At 43.2% G+C, this 17,746-nt stretch overlaps 1 protein-coding gene across 1 annotated transcript in view; it reads left to right on the top strand.

The window, feature by feature from the left end:
- The window catches only part of Lmnb1 (lamin B1), a 46,136-nt gene that overhangs the window by 20,152 nt on the left and 8,238 nt on the right, over positions 1–17,746 (top strand). The window contains exons 4-8 of the mRNA XM_057788612.1: positions 3,268–3,438; positions 5,651–5,776; positions 11,776–11,996; positions 13,075–13,300; positions 14,795–14,899. Coding sequence (XP_057644595.1) covers positions 3,268–3,438; positions 5,651–5,776; positions 11,776–11,996; positions 13,075–13,300; positions 14,795–14,899 — 849 coding nt within the window. The remainder of the gene's footprint in view (positions 1–3,267; positions 3,439–5,650; positions 5,777–11,775; positions 11,997–13,074; positions 13,301–14,794; positions 14,900–17,746) is intronic.

Raw genomic sequence — 17,746 nt, 5'->3', positions numbered from 1 at the left:
TCCCCTGGCCTCTGGGCGGTACAGTCACTTCTGTGGGACACAGCCCCCCGCTAAGTAAAGATAACAACAAAGTATTGTTTCTTTCCTATAAGGAAAAGATAGCTGATAAAGAGATGGTAGGTTTGGGGGATAGGAGACACTTTGCGGGTGCCAATGCTAAAAACACTAAAAACTGAAGCCGCTGGGTGCACAGCACTAGGTCACCTCTGATGGGCTTTGTAACAGCTGGACCGTCAGAGATGCTTAAACAATTGTTTCTGCTATGGCTGCCCAGCAGATTTCTCCAATTAGCAGTTTAGAATCACAGTCTTTGATCATCTCACTGTTTAAAGATATGGAACCTGGAAGCTGGGCTCATGAATCTGTTGTCAAGCTTTAGCTGGGCTAGAAGAACCGCCTCTGAGCTCACTGTTGGCTGGAGGTTGGAGGCATTAGTCCCTTGCCACTTGTCCTTCCTTTTCACACGGTTTCTTAGGATGTGCTTTGTTCAGAGAGAGCCACGAGAGAGTGAGCAGAACAAGGGAGAAGCCACATTCTCCTTTATTGACCTAATTGATGAAGTAATAGACCATTACTTCTGGTGCATTGTGGAGAAAGGGACTACATTAAGTCTGAACACCAAGGATGAAATTATTTAGTGGCTTTATTGAAATCTGGCTACTCGCAATATTTATAGGTGTTTATATAAAACATGAGTAGCATTGACCATCCTTGCAGTGATTGAAGGGTCAGCAATACAGGTGTGACCAGAAAGAGGAAGCTGTGATGTGTGTTTCCAGAGGGTTGAAGAAGATAGGCATGAATTAAGGAGGAAGGTAAGCCATTAAGGAGTCAGTGTCTTTTAGAGTAGTGTGGTTGTGGAAACATTTGCTAACAGTGACTCTAAAGTTACTGTAGGAATTAGAAACAAGTTTGTTTAAATTAGAGAAAATAACAAGAATTGGTTCAATTTTGTAAGAACAGTATTTAAGATTGGTATTGTTGGGACTGGAGACCTGACTCCATGGTTAAGAGTACCAGCTGCTCTTCCAGAGGACCCAGGTTCAAGTCCCAGCATCCGTATGGTGGTTCACAGTCATTCTTAACTCCAATTTCAGGGGCTTCATCTCCCTTTCTGACCTTCTTGAGCACAAGACTTGAAAGCAGTATAGATATATATATGAAAGCAAAATAGTCATATACATAAAATTAAAAAAAGCAAAGATATTGCTGTTGCCAAGTGAACTAGAAAAGCAGTCAGATCATGGGGACAAATTGAGTCAGTTTCTTATTTAAAATTGAATATTGGCTGGGGAAATGGCTCAGTAGATAAAACACTAGCCATGCAATTTTGAGGACCCCAGCAAACATGTGACAAAGCCAAACAGGCAGGCTATAGAGATGGCTCAGTGGTACTGGCTGCTCTTCCAAAGGACCAGGGTTTAATCCCAGCACCCACGTGGCAGCTTACAACTGTAACTCCATCCTAGGAATCCGGCAGTCTGCTGGTCTCCATTAGTGCTAGGCATTTATGGAGACAAAACACCCATATATATATAAATTAAAAAAAAAGGAATGAGCTACCGTGCCTCATAATAATTAAAAAAGCCAGAAAATCCCAGCACTTTAGAGACAGATACAGGAGATCCTAGACTAAGCTAGCTGCTGGACTACTGAGATTGTGAGCTGTTCTCAGGGGACCTTGTGCTCACACGTGCATTTGAAGAACAAACAAAACACTGGCCCTACTTCTCCACGTAAGGAGTGGAAAGAATCAGAATGAATACTGCATATAAAAGTTCCTTGTAATGTGTAGCCAGCCTGTTCTCTAAATTGTTAATAAGCATTGAATTATCTAAGTGGATTTATATTTTTGTTTTGCTTTGTTGTGACTATGCCTGCTCTGCCATTTGTCTTGTTATTGGTGAAGAAACTAGAATTGTTTCTTGTACATAAGATAATAATTGAGAAATGGCAACAGCAACATAATTCAGTATCTTTTATAGCAGGAAATATGTTTGAGTATTTGGTGTCTATCTTTCTTTAGAATGATCTTGAAATACTACTTAATCCTCCTAGTCTTTTCCAACATTGAGGACTCTGCCCAATAAAAATATTTAATCTTTTTATTACAAACAGTTAAGGAGGAAGGAGAAAAAGACCCAAGGAGGTTGACAAGGATATGCTGGTAGCTAGGGCTCAGTTTTTCTCTAGCCTTGTTTCCTCAAAGAGCCCTTAGCTCCAGGAGGTCGGGAACAGAGCTGTGATTTCAAGCCTGGGTTTCTGATTTTTTTCCACCAAGTATATTTTCTTTTTTAATGGTTAAGAGAACCACAAAGAAATATGAAGGAAAATACATTTAGGAGTAGGCATTAGGTAGGTGATACAATATGTACCTAACCTGTGAGCTCTTGGGGTCAATCCTTAGCGCTATACAAATTTATACAGTCAACTCTAATGGGTTATAGTGCCCCCTTGTGACTTCTTTAATTATTCCCACTCGGGACACATGCTCATAATGAGAAGCTAAAACAGGCAATTTTTATTAGTGGGCTTCTGTACCCAGCCACATTCCCTATTCCAGGTTATTTGGGCAATTTCTGTTTTGTTTTGTTTTGTTTTAAGACAGGGTTTCTCTGTAGCTTTGATACCTGTCCTGGAGCTTTTGTAGACCAGGCTGGCCTCGAACTAGCAGAAATCCACATGCCTCTGCCTCCCAAGTGCTGGGATTAAAGGTGTCCGCCACCACCGCCCGACTTTGAAGTTTCTTAACACAGTGAAGGGTCACAAGTGCTCTATGAACTACGTTAGTGGATTGGGTTAGTCAAGGAATAGTGCTGTGAATAAGACCTACTACACTGTTACTAGTGGTGGAACAGCAGATTCTAAGGAGTCACGCACCCGAGGTTGTGCTGTCAGATTTGACCTTCCGTGTCTTTTAGAGGTATCCGAAGGATTGCCAGTAAAGCATCTTAGAAACACAAACCCTGTTTAGTGTTTGTGTCTAGGTCCCTATAGTTATGTAGCGCTTTAGTGAACCATCAGACCATTTCTTGCCATCAGTGAAGTGAAATAGCTGTTCCCCTGAAAGGAGCTGGGAGGTTCCTAGGACGTCGTCAGGCCATTAGTTATGCCCAGAGATGTTCTACCTGAAACAGAGGCAGCAGGGATCGCGGGCCTGTTCTGAGGTCAGTATATGAAGCATCAGATAGGTAGCCCTGGGGTTTCTCAGACTGGTGCTAGTGTGACCTTGTAAGCGACTTGTTTTTATGTTATCTCTCCCTGCAGGAGATCAACGAGACAAGACGGAAGCATGAAACACGTTTGGTGGAGGTGGACTCTGGGCGCCAGATTGAATATGAGTACAAGCTGGCTCAGGCTCTGCATGAGATGAGAGAGCAGCACGATGCTCAAGTGAGGCTGTACAAGGAGGAGCTGGAGCAGACCTACCACGCCAAGGTGAGCACTGCGGCTTCGTTTGCATCTCAGTCGTCCTGAAGAAGGCGACTTATTTCTTTTGTTCTAGGTTTTTCTTTTAAGTTTTATTTATTTATCTATTTTATGTGTATAGGTGTTTTGTCTGTACATCTGCATACCAGAAGAGGGCATTGGATCCCATGGAATTACAATTATAGATGGTTGTGAGCTACCGTGTGTGCTGGAAATTGAACCTGGGTCCTCGATGAGCAGCCAGAACTCTTAACTGCTGAGCTCTCTTCATCTACAGTAATCCTTTTTAGAAACCAAAATGAGGGTCTGGAGAGATGGCTCAGTGGTTAGGCACTTGGGCTGTTTGCTCTTTCAGGGTGTAAATTCAATTCCCAGCACCCACATGGCAGCTCATAACTGTCTATAACTGTAGTTCCACGGGATACAGTACTCTCCCTTTGCATTCAGTGTGGCGTACAAGTATACATGCAAATAAAATACCCATACACATAAAATAATGAAAGAAAAATTTTAAAGAAACTTTAAATAATTAGAAAAAAAGAAGGAGCTGGAGAGATGACTCAGAGGTTAAGAGCACCAACTGCTCTTCCAAAGGTCCTGAGTTCAATTCCTAGCAACCACATGAAGGCTCACACGCATCTGTAATGAGGTCTGGTGCCCTTTCTGGCAGGTATGCTTGTAGGCAGAATACTGTATAGCACTGTGTACATAATAATTCTTAAAAAAAAAAAATAGAAGAAATGGCCGGGCGGTGGTGGCGCACGCCTTTAATCCCAGCACTCGGTAGGCAGAGGCAGGTGGATCTCTGTGAGTTCGAGGCCAGCCTGGTCTACAAGAGCTAGTTCCAGGACTGGAACCAAAAAACTACGGAGAAACCCTGTCTCGGAAAAAAAAAGAAGAAGAAATGATTATCTTATTGAGGAATAAACATGAATATATTTTTAGTGTGCCTTCATATAGACTAAGTGCTACTAGGATGTAGATGGAAATGGGTTATTCCAGTATTACTAGAAGTAAAAGGTTATGTTTGTGTTGGCGACCACTCATGTCACATCAGAGCAATTAAGCCTGAAGCATTTTTTTTTTTAATATTTATTTATTATGTATACAATATTCTTTCTGCGTGTATGCCTGAAGGCCAGAAGAGGGCACCAGACCTCATTACAGATGGTTGTGAGCCACCATGTGGTTGCTGGGAATTGAACTCAGGACCTTTGGAAGAGCAGGCAATGCTCTTAACCACTGAGCCATCTCTCCAGCCCCAAGCCTGAAGCATCTTAAATACCGTGCAGTCCCAAGCACTTCTGGAGCCTTTCTGCACTGCCGCGGCTTCTGATGTCCACACTGCCAGTGTATGTAGATGTGTTGCTCCCTTTGGGTGCCTGTTCTCTTTTATAGAAAGGACAATGGGAACTCTTGACAGTGTTCATTTTAGAAGTGTGCAGACAGCCCACGTTCATGAACATATCACATGATACGTCTTTTTTGTTTGCAAATGATTCTTCTCTTATGTTAAATGTTATCTGACTAAATGAAAAATATTAGTTCAAGGCAGAGTTAGACAATCAACGCAGTCATTTAGAATAATTTCCATTGTTCGTCCTCACACTGATCATGTTAGTGCTGGCCATCTAATGAAGCGAGTTGAAGCCACCCCGCACTTGCTGAGTGCTGGCATTGAGCTAGACAGTTGAAGAGTGGAAGAGTCCCACAGACTGGATTAGAGAAGGAACATTGAAACACTTTGCCATCTCTAGTTCTCATTCCTTTCTATAACACATGTGCACATGCGCACACACGCACACGGCACATGCGGCATTTGGAGATGGAGGTGTTGTTTTTATGAGATCCACTTTTGCTTCTGAAAGGAAGAGTCTATTTGTTACAAAGTCTATTCTGTGTTAGATTTGGTGGGTTTGGAATATAGATGGTTTGCTTTACAAACATCACTACAGCCAAGTTTTTATTGTCGTTTGTTAGTGCTACCCTAGACAGTAAATGTTCAGTGGATGGAAGACTGAACTAGATTCATTGAAGTTGTTTAAATCCATAGCTTTAGAAGTGAGTGAGAAAAGACAGTTGTTTAGTGATGGCATCAGTGGACCAGTCACGATTTTCCTGTTTCGTCAGCCAGTTACTGTCAGGGCTTAGGTTGGAAGTGCCTTGGTGAGTCCTGCTTCCTCATTTGTTGATTAAGACTGAAGGCTTCCTGCTTTTACAGCTGGAGAACGCCAGGCTGTCCTCAGAGATGAACACTTCCACGGTCAACAGTGCCAGGGAGGAGCTGATGGAGAGCCGCATGAGGATCGAGAGCCTCTCCTCACAGCTCTCTAACCTGCAGAAAGAGGTGAGTAGGCATCTGCCTGGGGCAGAGTGGGAAGTTCGCTGGAAGGCTGGCCACCTGTCATCACATAAATATCCCGTAGCTTGGTGCACACCAGCAATCCCGGCACCTGAGAGACAGGGGTACGAGGACTGCAAATTCAAGGCCAGCCTGGGCTAGATAGTGAATGCATGGCCAGCCTGGGCTTTGTAATGAGATCTGTCTCAAAATTCCCCCTTCTTCCCAAAACACCTGAACAGCACCTTATTCCTAATTAATTAGGAGGTTATGTGGCGACCTCTGGGTCCCTCTCTGCACACATACACCACTGGTGTGCTGAGACCGTGCTCAGTCTCACCTCTGCGGCCCTGCTCCCACTCTCTGGACACACACACCAATGGTGTGCCATGATAGTGCTCTGTCTCACCTCTGCGGCCCTGCTCCCACTCTCTCCTTTTCTTCACACTTTGAAAACAAAATGAAAGAAAACAAAATTGTGGGCGAAATGCCTTTTTCCCCCCTTGTAGTTGAAATTCCTTAATGGTTATGAATCTCTGCATCCATTAGTAAGCCACTGGCCTCAACTTACCCATAAACCTCAGTGACAGGTGACTGCATTTCTGTTTGTTGATGGAAGCTGTTGTGGTGGCATGGCTCCAGGTGAAGTGAATGTAGACCTGGATGTGGCTCTGAGTCAGTTTCATACAGAGCAATGCTGGGTAAATCAAGCTGACACGTGGAATCCCGTGGATTCAATATTGCCGCTCTCTTAATTATGTGGGAAGTAATTCCAGCTTTTATTTTCTTTCCTGAGCGGAGAAACTTGTTTAAACTTTATGCTATTTATTGAGCAAACTTTCCTGTTTCTGTTTCTTTTTTTCTTTTCTTTTCTTTTTTCCTTTTTTAACCGAAATCTTCTTAGAGGTATAAAAGCATTTATTGTGAGCTTTGGAAAGTGAAACAGAAAGCAGTCACCTGAAATAGGACAATAAACAGCCAACACGGATTTTACGTGGCTGCCTGTGCTCTTTATTACCCGTGTCATAAAGCTTTCCATTATCTCAGAATTAGTCTGGAGTTTGAACTTTTCATCTAGCAATGATCAAGCCACAGACCATGGCGAGTTTAATGACTTGCCCAGAGGCGTCAGGATACCAAAGGGTTTTCTCTTCCTTCCCAGGATTCTTTCATACCCAACTCTTGTTGAAAATGTTCTTTGAGGAATTTGTTCTCTGTTGCAACCCAGTCCTCTTGAGCTGCCCAACAAAAGGTTATAAACTGCACACGTGTGTGCACACATGCGTGCACACACACACATCTCGGGTCTTCATGGTTGCTTGTCGAGCATGTCACTCACTGAGCTAGTTGCATAGGCCCTGGTTCAGGATTGGGAAGGCTAATACCAGGGAGGACTGAATGGTGAGACTATTTCCATTTCCTTAGATCAGGCTCTATCGTGTCTTCTTGTAGTCGAGAGCCTGTTTTATGAAAGTACTAACTCTCGTTGGGAGGAATCAACAGAAAGATCGTCTCTCTTAGTTCTGTCATGTTGGAGAGTAGGATTTTCAATGTGACTTTGGGGCAACATTAACTAGTAGCTTCTGGAAATGGGCCATTGTGCTCCTTCAATGAGTTGATCGATACCAGCCACTCACCACTCCTCATCAGATGGTGCTTACATTTGGCTTTACTTCTCTTGGGGCTGATCTTTGTTTTACAGCCTAGGAGGCAGAGACTGACTGTGGTTAAATAGTGGTAGGTCTGGGGACTTGAATCCGGTCTAGGTCCTGACCCAGTTTCAGTCTTTTCCTTGTTTCTCTGCTGTTTTTACTCCTTCCCTATAAGTGCCTTCAGGTTAGTGGATTTTAAGCTGGCGTCCTTGGGGTTTCTAGGAGCCTACTGCCCTAGTAAACAAGCTCCAGCTAGGTTCTAGTTTATCAGGGCAGAGGGAATCTTTCCCACTAGGCAGTACTGATAGCTTTTATGTGGAGGAATAAATGAAGACATTCACACATACATGTACGTGTAGTGTAGTCCTCAAACTTGCTGGGTGCCTGGGCAGGCTTCAGACTTGCTCAATCTTCCTGCCTTATACTCCAAGTACTGGGATTGCAGGTATGTGCCACTGTATCCAGCTTGATAAGAGGTTTTGGTGATTGTTTTCCATCTTAGGAAAGAGAACAACAACAAAATACCTGCTTAGTGCTCTTCTGTTGTGTGTCTGAGTGTGTTGAGTCATGGTAGTTTCATCACGCTGCTGTTGGGACATAAGTTTCCTCCTGCGAATGTGACCCATCGCTTATGACGTTCTTAAATTTCAGATTGAAGCAACCTTTCAAGAAATACTTTTAGAAGATAGTTTAAGTGTATAGATGATAGCAATATTGTTTTGGCACTAGGAATTTTGTACTTGTGTTTGATCTGAGTCTGCCTGCCTTACAAGAGTCTACAGTGGCACACCAGAGACAAGTGGCTCTGGTTTTCTAACACCCAGCTCTGGGAACTGTTACTGCATCTGCATCATAAATGAATCAGTACCACTGTGTTGTTATGAATTTTAAGTAAGACTGGGAGCTAGCACAATGACTCAGTAGTGGTTAAGTGACTTAGTGTTCCCTTTGAAGATCCAGGTTTGGTTCCCAGAACCCAAAGTACAATTCAGAGCCATCTGAGTCCAGGCTCAGGGAACTGTCACTCCTTTCTGACCTCTGTTGTCACCGGGCACTCATCTCATGGTCTACATACATGGTTGCAGGCAAAACACTCAGATCCATAAAAATAAATGAAGTCTTAAATATAAATCTGAGATCATCGATGTCAGGCATGAAGTTGTAAAGTTGAGGCAGGATCTGGAGGTAAGCTTGTTCCGTCCCTTTGTTGTATAGTGTGGGTGCTGGCTTAGGCTAGCCGCAGCTGTCCAGGAATGAATGGCAGATCTAGGGGCATTTGGGTCTGACCTTTTTTTACGTGTCTACAAAGGTGTAACCAGATAGTCAATGTAAAACTTAAATATTTCCATTTAAAATAATGAAACAACTCATAGTGGTTTAAGAAGGTTTTATACCTAGGTTGATTTTTTCACTCTTAATTCTGTATTGTCAAAAGCACTATGCGGTAGAGACATTTGGTTTCGATGCATTGTCTTGGTGCTGACTTGTTGATTTTTCTTCCCATTTATTTATTGTATGTGCAAGTATGTGTGCTTGTGTACCATGGCACACATGTGGAGGGGAGAGGATGATGTGTGGGAGCTGAGTCTTATCTCCTCCTTCCATGTGGATTCTGGGGATTGAAACTCAGGGCAAGCACCTTCTGCCCTCTGAGGCACTGCACAGGCCCGGCCCTTCATTCGGGGTTTGTTTTGTGGCTCATTGTGTCCTCTGCATCCCACATGTGAAATAAAGTGAAGAGATTCAGGACTGGGCATTTTGAATTTAGCTTGTTTAGAAAGGAACTAGAGACCAAGTGGATACAGCATGGTTCCGCAGTGCAGTTCAGTGGAGGATCTGAGGCCACCGTGTGGTCTCCCTCCCTTTTGCTGTACCCTCAGTAGCTGGCTTGTGTGGAGGTCAGAGGCTGCTTTCTGGAGTTGGTTCCAGGCATGGAACTCTGGTTGTCAGGCTTGGTGGCAAGTGCCTTTACTGGCTGTATTGGCCAAATTTTAGATTCAGAGTAATGTAGAAACAGGACAGTCCTGTTTTACCTGGTTTGCTTGCTTTAGCATCTTGTGTTACCTACCACAGGACATTGGTCAAATGCAGAAACTGGCAGCGGTGTATTGCTGTTGACTAGATTGTAGACTACATGGGTTCTGCCAATTTTTCCCTTGTTGCCTTCTTTCTGTTCCAGGGAACCACATACTTCCTACTTTGCTTGTCTAACAGTCTTGTAGGATATGCCTGGTTTGGTTTTTTTTTTTTTTTTTTTTTTTTTTCATGGCTTTGAGTTTCAAGGAGAATGGGACTGGTGTTCCTCTAGCTACTCTTGAGTCTGGGTTTGCCTGGTGTTTGTCACATGATTGGCCAGGCTGTGGGTTTCAGGTGTCCATCACTGGGGATGTGTTACTGGTGGGGGTTACCAGCTGTCTTTCACTGTTTATAGTCAGTGGTCTTTATTTCCTGCTGTCTGGCCCACCAAGACAAGAATTAGTAAGTTCCATGTCCTAGTTATAAAACTGCTCTATCAAAGCCACCAAGCCACCTCTCTAGCTCGACCACTCTTGGAGGTTTTGTTTTCTGTGTTGCTGGGGATTGAACCCAGGACCTTGTGCATTTTATGCAGGGCCACCACTGAGCCACAACCCTAGGATCATCTATTTCCTGGTTTTAAAATATGCTTTCTGTTTACCATAAATTTTCTGTGTCCCAGCCGTAAAATCAAATATTTCTCCAAGAAGTCCTGGCTCTCTTTACCGGATAATGGTTTGTGAGATCTGGACACTAGCGTGCTCTGCGTCCTCTCATAGGACAGAGTTAGCACCAGCCCCCGACACCCACACCTGTATATCTGAGCATTTTCATGGAGCAGGTTATACACTCACCAACACACATTTGGACCCCCATAGAGCAGGATATTCCCCCCTGGGCCTTGTAGACCAGGCTATTTACTGCACCCCCACACATCTGGGCCTTCTCATAGAATGGACATGAAGTGCAGGTGTGCGTGCATGCTCAAACACAGTATGCCTTTTGGTGTTGGTAACTGCTTCCTGGCCATCTTATAAAATAGATTGTGCACGCACATGTCTTCTTGTAGAACAGGTTATATACCCCTTGTGCACACATGCACATGCTAATTTAGCATAGCCATAATCTGTAATTGTTTTTCTGTCTAGTCATATGTATTTATATTAAGTTTTTGTTTTAATTTTTTGAGACCAGATTTCTCTGAAGCTTTGGAGCTTGTCCTGGAACTTGCTCTGTAGACCAGGCTGGCCTTGAACTCACAAAGATCCACCTGTCTCTGCCTTCAAGTGTTAGGATTAAAGGCGTGCACCACCACTACACAGTGTATTTATATTAATATTAAGTTAAGCAGAAATTCATGCACTTGTCTCATGGTACTGCAGGGTTATTTTTTTGGCTTCTCACCTGTTTGTAACCTCTGTCTGGGAAATTTTGTTTTTATCATCTAGTTACTTGTTGAGCCCCAATATGTGCTTAAAATTTTGAGCCAATACTTATTCAAGGAATAAATTATAATAGTGCAGTATTTAGTACGGTGTGTTTTTAGATTTAACTTTGTTCACAGTAAGTCCCTGTCTCTGCCACTGGGTGTGGATACTTGGGATTCTTTTTTTTTTTTTTTTTTTTTTTTAAACTCTGTATGCCAGATACAGCTTCTGTATTTCTGGTAATGTTTTTATACATATCATCATGTAGCACGTGTGCTTTATAACTAACTGAACAGGGCATGGTGGGGCTACCCTAAAGAGACGGGCACATTCAATACAGTAGCCAGAACCCTTTTCTTTGGTTTTTAGAATGTGCCCTAACAGTGTGTCAAAGCTTGCCCTCACATACCCAGCACTGTTCCCTTTGGCGTGAGGACCCTGCAGGAAAGTCAGACTTGAGGGTTCCTTGGCTATAGGGGAAATGTTCATTTGGCCAATACTGACAACTTACCCATACATTTCCAAACTTTAATTTGAGAAATAGTTCTTTTTAGGCTTTTGTTACCCAAAGCTTTTATTTTATTTTTTTTTATTTTTATTTTATTTTATTTTTATTTATTTATTTTTTTTTTTTTGGTTTTTCGAGACAGGGTTTCTCTGTGGTTTTTTGGAGCCTATCCTGGAACTAGTTCTGTAGACCAGGCAAAGAGTCACCCAAAGCTTTTATAAGAGCTGTGTTTTATATTTTAAGGAGTTGGGGTTTAATTTCTCACAGTCAGGATCTTTTGAGCTCTGAGTTAGAGCTCCTGCAAGGCTGTGTTTGCTCAGTTCAGGAGATGGTTTAAAATAGCTGCCTTGTACTCGTGTTGAAATGGTCCTGGAAAGTGAATGTGCTCCTTTGACTCTGAAGTCTAGAGCGTGTTTGGAAAGGATTCAAGAACTGGAGGACATGCTTGCTAAAGAGAAAGACAACTCTCGCCGCATGCTGTCTGACAAAGAGAGAGAGATGGCAGAGATAAGGGACCAGATGCAACAGCAGCTGAATGATTATGAACAGCTGCTTGACGTGAAGCTGGCCCTGGACATGGAGATCAGCGCCTACCGGAAACTCTTAGAAGGCGAGGAGGAGCGGTAAGGTTCTCTGGCATCCCCAGGCCCGCAAGCTAGGTTCTGCGCCCGCTCTCTCTCTCTCTCTCTCTCTCTCTCTCTCTCTCTCTCTCTCTCTCTCTCTCTCTCTCTCTCTCTCTCTCTCTCTCCCTCTCCCTCTCTCTCCTCTCTTCTCTCTTCTCTCTCTCTCTCTCTCTCTCTGTCTCCCTCCCTCTCTCCCTCTCATATCCAGTATTTTAGAACTGCCTTAATTCAAAGCCTTGTCTTCTGTCTCATTAAGACATTTATCATTTGTCTTAATGAACAAAACAGCCCAACTAGGATTTAGTATCCATGCAAGGAACTCAAGCATTCCAAAGTGTCTCTAAGAAACCTAGAGCATCTCAGCAAGGTGAACTCCTTTAATCCCAGTGCTCAGGAGATCTCTGTGAGTTCAAGACCAGCCAGGGCTACATAGAGAAACCCTATCTTGAAAAACAAAACAAAAATAAAACCTAGTACATTCTTCAACATGAATAACACAACCATTCTAAGTGGTTTACATGCCTTTCAGTACATATTTCCAAATGTATTACATGGGATGAAATTGCATTATTAAATGCTCTCACTTGTAAGGAAAAGAAAACATTGCTTTTAAAAAGGAAGAAAGTGACTTTGAAATTTTCCGTTATCAGTTTTAAATAGAAATAGACATTTTCTTTAATGATTTATTTATTATGAATAGTGTTCTGCCTGCATGTGTGCTTGCACACCAGAAGAAGCCATTAGATCTCATTACAGGTGGTTGTGAGCCACCATGTGTTTGCTGGGAATTGAACTCAGGACCTCTAGAAGAGGAGCCAGTGCTCTTAACCTCTGAACCGTCTCTCCATACCCTAGAAATAGATCTTCATTTATTGTTATTACTTTAAATATCAGGTGGGCTCTTTCATTGGAGATCTCAACTGCTTTAGTAATGTGATAAGAATATCCCAGCATGACTGGATATTGCTTTAGGTAAGACATTTATTGGTATTGTCTAACATGGTGAGGGATTCCTTGCTTTAGAAATGCCCACGGAGACCAAAGCCTAAGTGAAGCAGAACTTTTCTTCCCTGTGCAGGTTAAAGCTCTCTCCAAGTCCTTCTTCCCGGGTGACCGTGTCCAGAGCGTCGTCCAGTCGCAGCGTTCGCACCACTCGAGGAAAGCGGAAGAGGGTCGACGTGGAAGAGTCAGAGGCGAGCAGTAGTGTTAGCATTTCCCACTCAGCTTCAGCCACCGGGAATGTGTGCATTGAAGAGATAGATGTTGATGGCAAGTTTATCCGCTTGAAGAACACTTCTGAACAGGTAAAGGATGGACCTATCTCCCTGGGCCTGGTTTGCAAACTGCTGTGGATAGCAGTGGCTGTCCACCATGTGTGCTTCCGTCTTAAAGACTTTCGTGGCCTAAAGATTTTCTTTGTTCTTTTTTTATTTGGTGTTGGTTTTCTGAGACAGGGTTTCTCTGTGTAGCCTTGGCTATCCTGGAACTCACTCTGTAGACCAAGCTGGCCTCAATCTCACAGAGATCTATCTGCCTCTGTTTCCCAAGTGAAGGGGTTAAATGCATATGCCAGATTTTCTTTGTTCTTTTTATGTTTATTTATTATGGTGTAGGGTTGGTGTCCATGTGCTGGGTATGGAGGTCAGAGGAGTCGCCTCTCCTTCCACCATGTGGGGTTCTGGAATTGAACTCAGATTACCAGCCCTGATGGCAACTACTGTTACCCATTAAATCACCTTCCCAGCCTAAGATTTTCTTTGTGAATCTTAATTTATAAAGCTGCTTGACCTCTTGCCTAGACTTGGCCCTTTCATGATGGCCTTCCCAAAGATGGAGCAGAAGTTTTCTGCAGCCAGATTGGTTTAGTCACAGTTATTAATAAAAGCTTTGTAGAAGGATGTGGGTGCAGGCAGGTATATTGAAGGGGCTTTTTCCTCGCAAAGTTAATGAACAAATGCTCTTTATCTGATTCATATAAACATAGTAATAACATGATTCTCTGTCTTGAAATAGTTTATGTGAACAGGAAGTATCCACCAGAGGGATTTCTGAGGTTTGGAACCGGGACTCTAGGCTCTCTGGTTCTCATGGTGAAACTGTGAAGATGTGGGTGGTGCTGGGGGAAGCAGAGTTCAGCACAGGGAAGGCAGTGTCACTTGAAGCAATTATTCAGGGTTTGCTAAAAATTGTGAGCTCACTCCCTTTCTTACCAGACTGTTTAGTAAGTCGGAGACTGGGCTCTGGGCCTGGTTGGTCACGACTTGGAAACAGAGTAGCGACCATTGCTCTAGCTTGGTCTTTCAGATCCCAGAAGCGTGGCTAGCCTAGAGGGGAGCCTGATTGCTTTGCTGTCTTTCTGGCTCTTAGCTTTAAACCCTTAGTAACAGTTTTAAAAAAGATTGTTACTTTTGGGCAAAGCTGGCCCAGATGCAGAAGACAAAAGAAAAAATTCCCTCCTTTGTCAGCCGAGAGATTGTATGATTTAAAACTGGAAGACATTAGGTGTTTTGTTTGTGATTTCATGGCTCAATTTTGTTCTAAGTCATGAGGGCCTATCTGGTTATGCAGTGAACCCTAGGCTTTGCTGTGTTTTCATCTCTCCCCGTTTTGTCCCCTTTAAAACTCAGAACCTTCCTGGTGGGCTGCAGCGTTCATGGAGTTACTCTTTACTGGGGGACAAAGTTCAGTGCCTATCATGGGAAGGCCCTAGCTTCGGAGCCTGTGTGGGTTCATGGATCTGATTATTTCATAGTTTTCTGTATTTGTAAAGTAACCTTGTCATATTGTTTTGTGACTAGGATCAACCAATGGGAGGCTGGGAGATGATCAGAAAAATTGGAGACACATCGGTCACTTACAAATATACCTCAAGATATGTGTTGAAGGCCGGCCAGACTGTTACAGTGAGTGAACTCAGTCATTCCTTAGCTTCACTGTCTTAATCACAGATAAAACAGTTATAGTGGAAAGTGAGACAACAGCTTGGCTGAAAGATCAGCATTTTAGAAAAGGACTGTAAATGTCTATATTAATAAGTTATTATGTGTGCTGTTAAAGATTAAAAATTCAGCCTTAAGAGTGGTGCAAAGAATTGATTTTTTTTTTTTTTTGTCTGAGTCGTGGGCATGAAATAGGTCCCTCCTTTTTTTCTTTTTCTTTTTCTTTTTTTTTTTTTTTTTTTTTTGGTTTTTCGAGACAGGGTTTCTCTGTGGTTTTGGAGCCTGTCCTGGAACTAGCTCTTGTAGACCAGGCTGGTCTCGAACTCACAGAGATCTGCCTGCCTCTGCCTCCCGAGTGCTGGGATTAAAGGCCTGTGCCACCACTGCCCGGCCCAACTGGCTAGGTCCCTCTTGACTGATGCTTGTACTTAATGCAATCCAGGATACTGTAGGCATGAAGAATTGTAGGGAGCTAATACCAGCATCAGCCTGAAGCAGCGGCTGCCTAAATTTCCTTGGACCAACTTTAACCTGTTGATACCTTGGTTGAAGTTGTGGGATTGGATTTCAGCAGCCAGATATTGTTGGCTGCACATGCCTGCAACTCTTTCACTTGGGAGGTGAGGCCAAACATTGCAAGTTCAAAGCCATCCTGGTCTGCATTTTAGCAAGACTTTGTCTCAAATAATGTGCTTAAGGTAGAGAGATGGACGAGTTGAGAGCTCTTTAAGGTGGAGAGACGGACCAGTTGGCAGCTCCAGCCAGGTGAAATCCCAGCATTCAGGGGAAGGTAGACATGAAAACTCACCACTAGCTGAGGGGCCATTGGCCTTTGATAGTTGTGGGGAAAAGAGACTCAGTTTCCTTTAATGTCTTTGTGACTCCTCAGGCTGACCACATTCCAGTTCCAAGACTGGCTGGGCAACACCAGCTGGGCTTGATGGGGAAAGGTAACAAAAGTCATGTAGCTGGGAAGGGCTGGGAGGAGAAGGCAGGAAGGGGAGGAGCCGGGGGCAGGGCAGGAATATGCTAAATTACTTGGTGTGAAAAATCTCAGGAATTAGAAGAAAATAAAAGCCAGGCCTTTAACCCAGGGCTAGGGAGGCAGAGACAGCTATAGATCTCTGAGTTTGACCAGCCTGGCTTATAGAGTTCCAAGATAGCCAGGGATACACAGAGAAACCTAGTCTTAAATCCAGAAACACCCATTTGCTACTTTTCCCGAGGACCAGTTTCAGTCCCAGCACCCATATTAGGTGACTTAAAAACCACCTGTGGATTCTGCTCTAGGGGACCTGACACCTGCCCTCTTCTGGACTTCTGAAGGCACCTACACAGATGTACAAATGCAAACAAACAGACCACTGCCCCTCAAAAATGTCCTCCCAGGCAGGGATAGTGTAGCAAGGGACCACTTGTTTTGTTCCCAGCTGCCTGGCAGCTCAGACCCAAAATAACCGCACAGATACTGTATTAATTAAATCACTGCGTGGCCCATTAGCTCTAGCTTCTTATTGACTAACTCTTACATCTTAATTTAACCTATCCCCATTAATCTGTGTATTGCCACGTGGCAGTAGCTTACTGGCAAAGTTTCGGTGTCTGTCTCCTGCGGGGCTACATGGCTTCTCTCTGACTTTACCTTTCTCCCAGCATTCAGTTTAGCTTTCCTGGCCTACCTAAGTTCTGCCCTGTCAACAGGCCAAGGCAGTTTCTTTATTAAACAGCGGTATTCACAGCATACAGAGGGGAATCCCATATCAGGATAGTACCCGGTTATTCATAGTGCTAGACTTTGGCATAACATCATTTAAGTTTCTAGATTTTGAGAGGTGGGCTAAATGGCATTCTAATTCTTAGTTCTAGCTTAGCTTTCTACTGATATGTTCTAAAGCACATTTAAAATAGTAATATGTTGAGTTTAAGAGAAGTGTAAATCAATAGCAAGCAAAAGATTCCTTTGGTTTTACTTAGCAAGCAAATTATGAAACAGGAAAATGTGTTAAGTTTATTGTTTTCAAAGAAGGCATTTCGTCCTTGAAGAATGTAGATGTGACTGCTCTTTGCTCTTATGGATTCTTAGAAAAAATAGCAAGTGCTGCTGAGTGTGGTGACCACACTTAAAGAGTCCTGGCTCTTGGGAAATGGAGGCCAGGAGTCTAAGGCCATTCACAGCTACACAGTGAGTTTGAGGCCAGCCTGGGCTGTATGAGGTCCTGTCTCAAGGAAACCAAAGGTACCTATTTTTAGCACATTTATACCACACGCGCACACCCTTCATTTATTTATTTAATTTATTTATTTTTCCTTCTTGAGACAAGGTCTCTGTAACCTTGGCTGTCCTGAAACTTGCCCTATAGATCAGACTGGCATTTGAGCTCAGTTTGCCTCTGCCTCCCAAATGCTGGGATTAAAATCTGACACCACCACACCTGGCTTCCCTCTCCCTGCCGAGGTCTGCCTCTATCTACAGCCCAGGCTGACTTTGAAATGATCACAACTCTGTCTTAGCCTCCCACATATTTATAATTTTTCTCGATACAAACCTTACTATTTAAGATGAAAGGCTCAGAATGCAGGTTAGAACTCTTTAAAGTATAGAGAGCTTTGACATCTCTCTGAAAATAGCAGGGGTTAATTTTGTAATAATGGGTGAAAAGGAGAACAAATATCCTAACTGCTCTATTCTTCTCTTTAGTAATTATAGCGAGAGAAGATTGCTTGGTTCTATTGTATGTCGTAGGGAAACTGCATAATGTGTTTAAAAGAATTTGCTATTTTAATTCAGAAGGTTTAGATTTGAATATTCTC

This window comes from Chionomys nivalis, chromosome 14 (assembly GCF_950005125.1).
Source record: "Chionomys nivalis chromosome 14, mChiNiv1.1, whole genome shotgun sequence".
NCBI lineage: Eukaryota > Metazoa > Chordata > Mammalia > Rodentia > Cricetidae > Chionomys > Chionomys nivalis.
The sequence above is the reverse complement of the archived record's forward strand: the minus strand, read 5'-3'. Positions and strand labels throughout refer to the sequence as shown.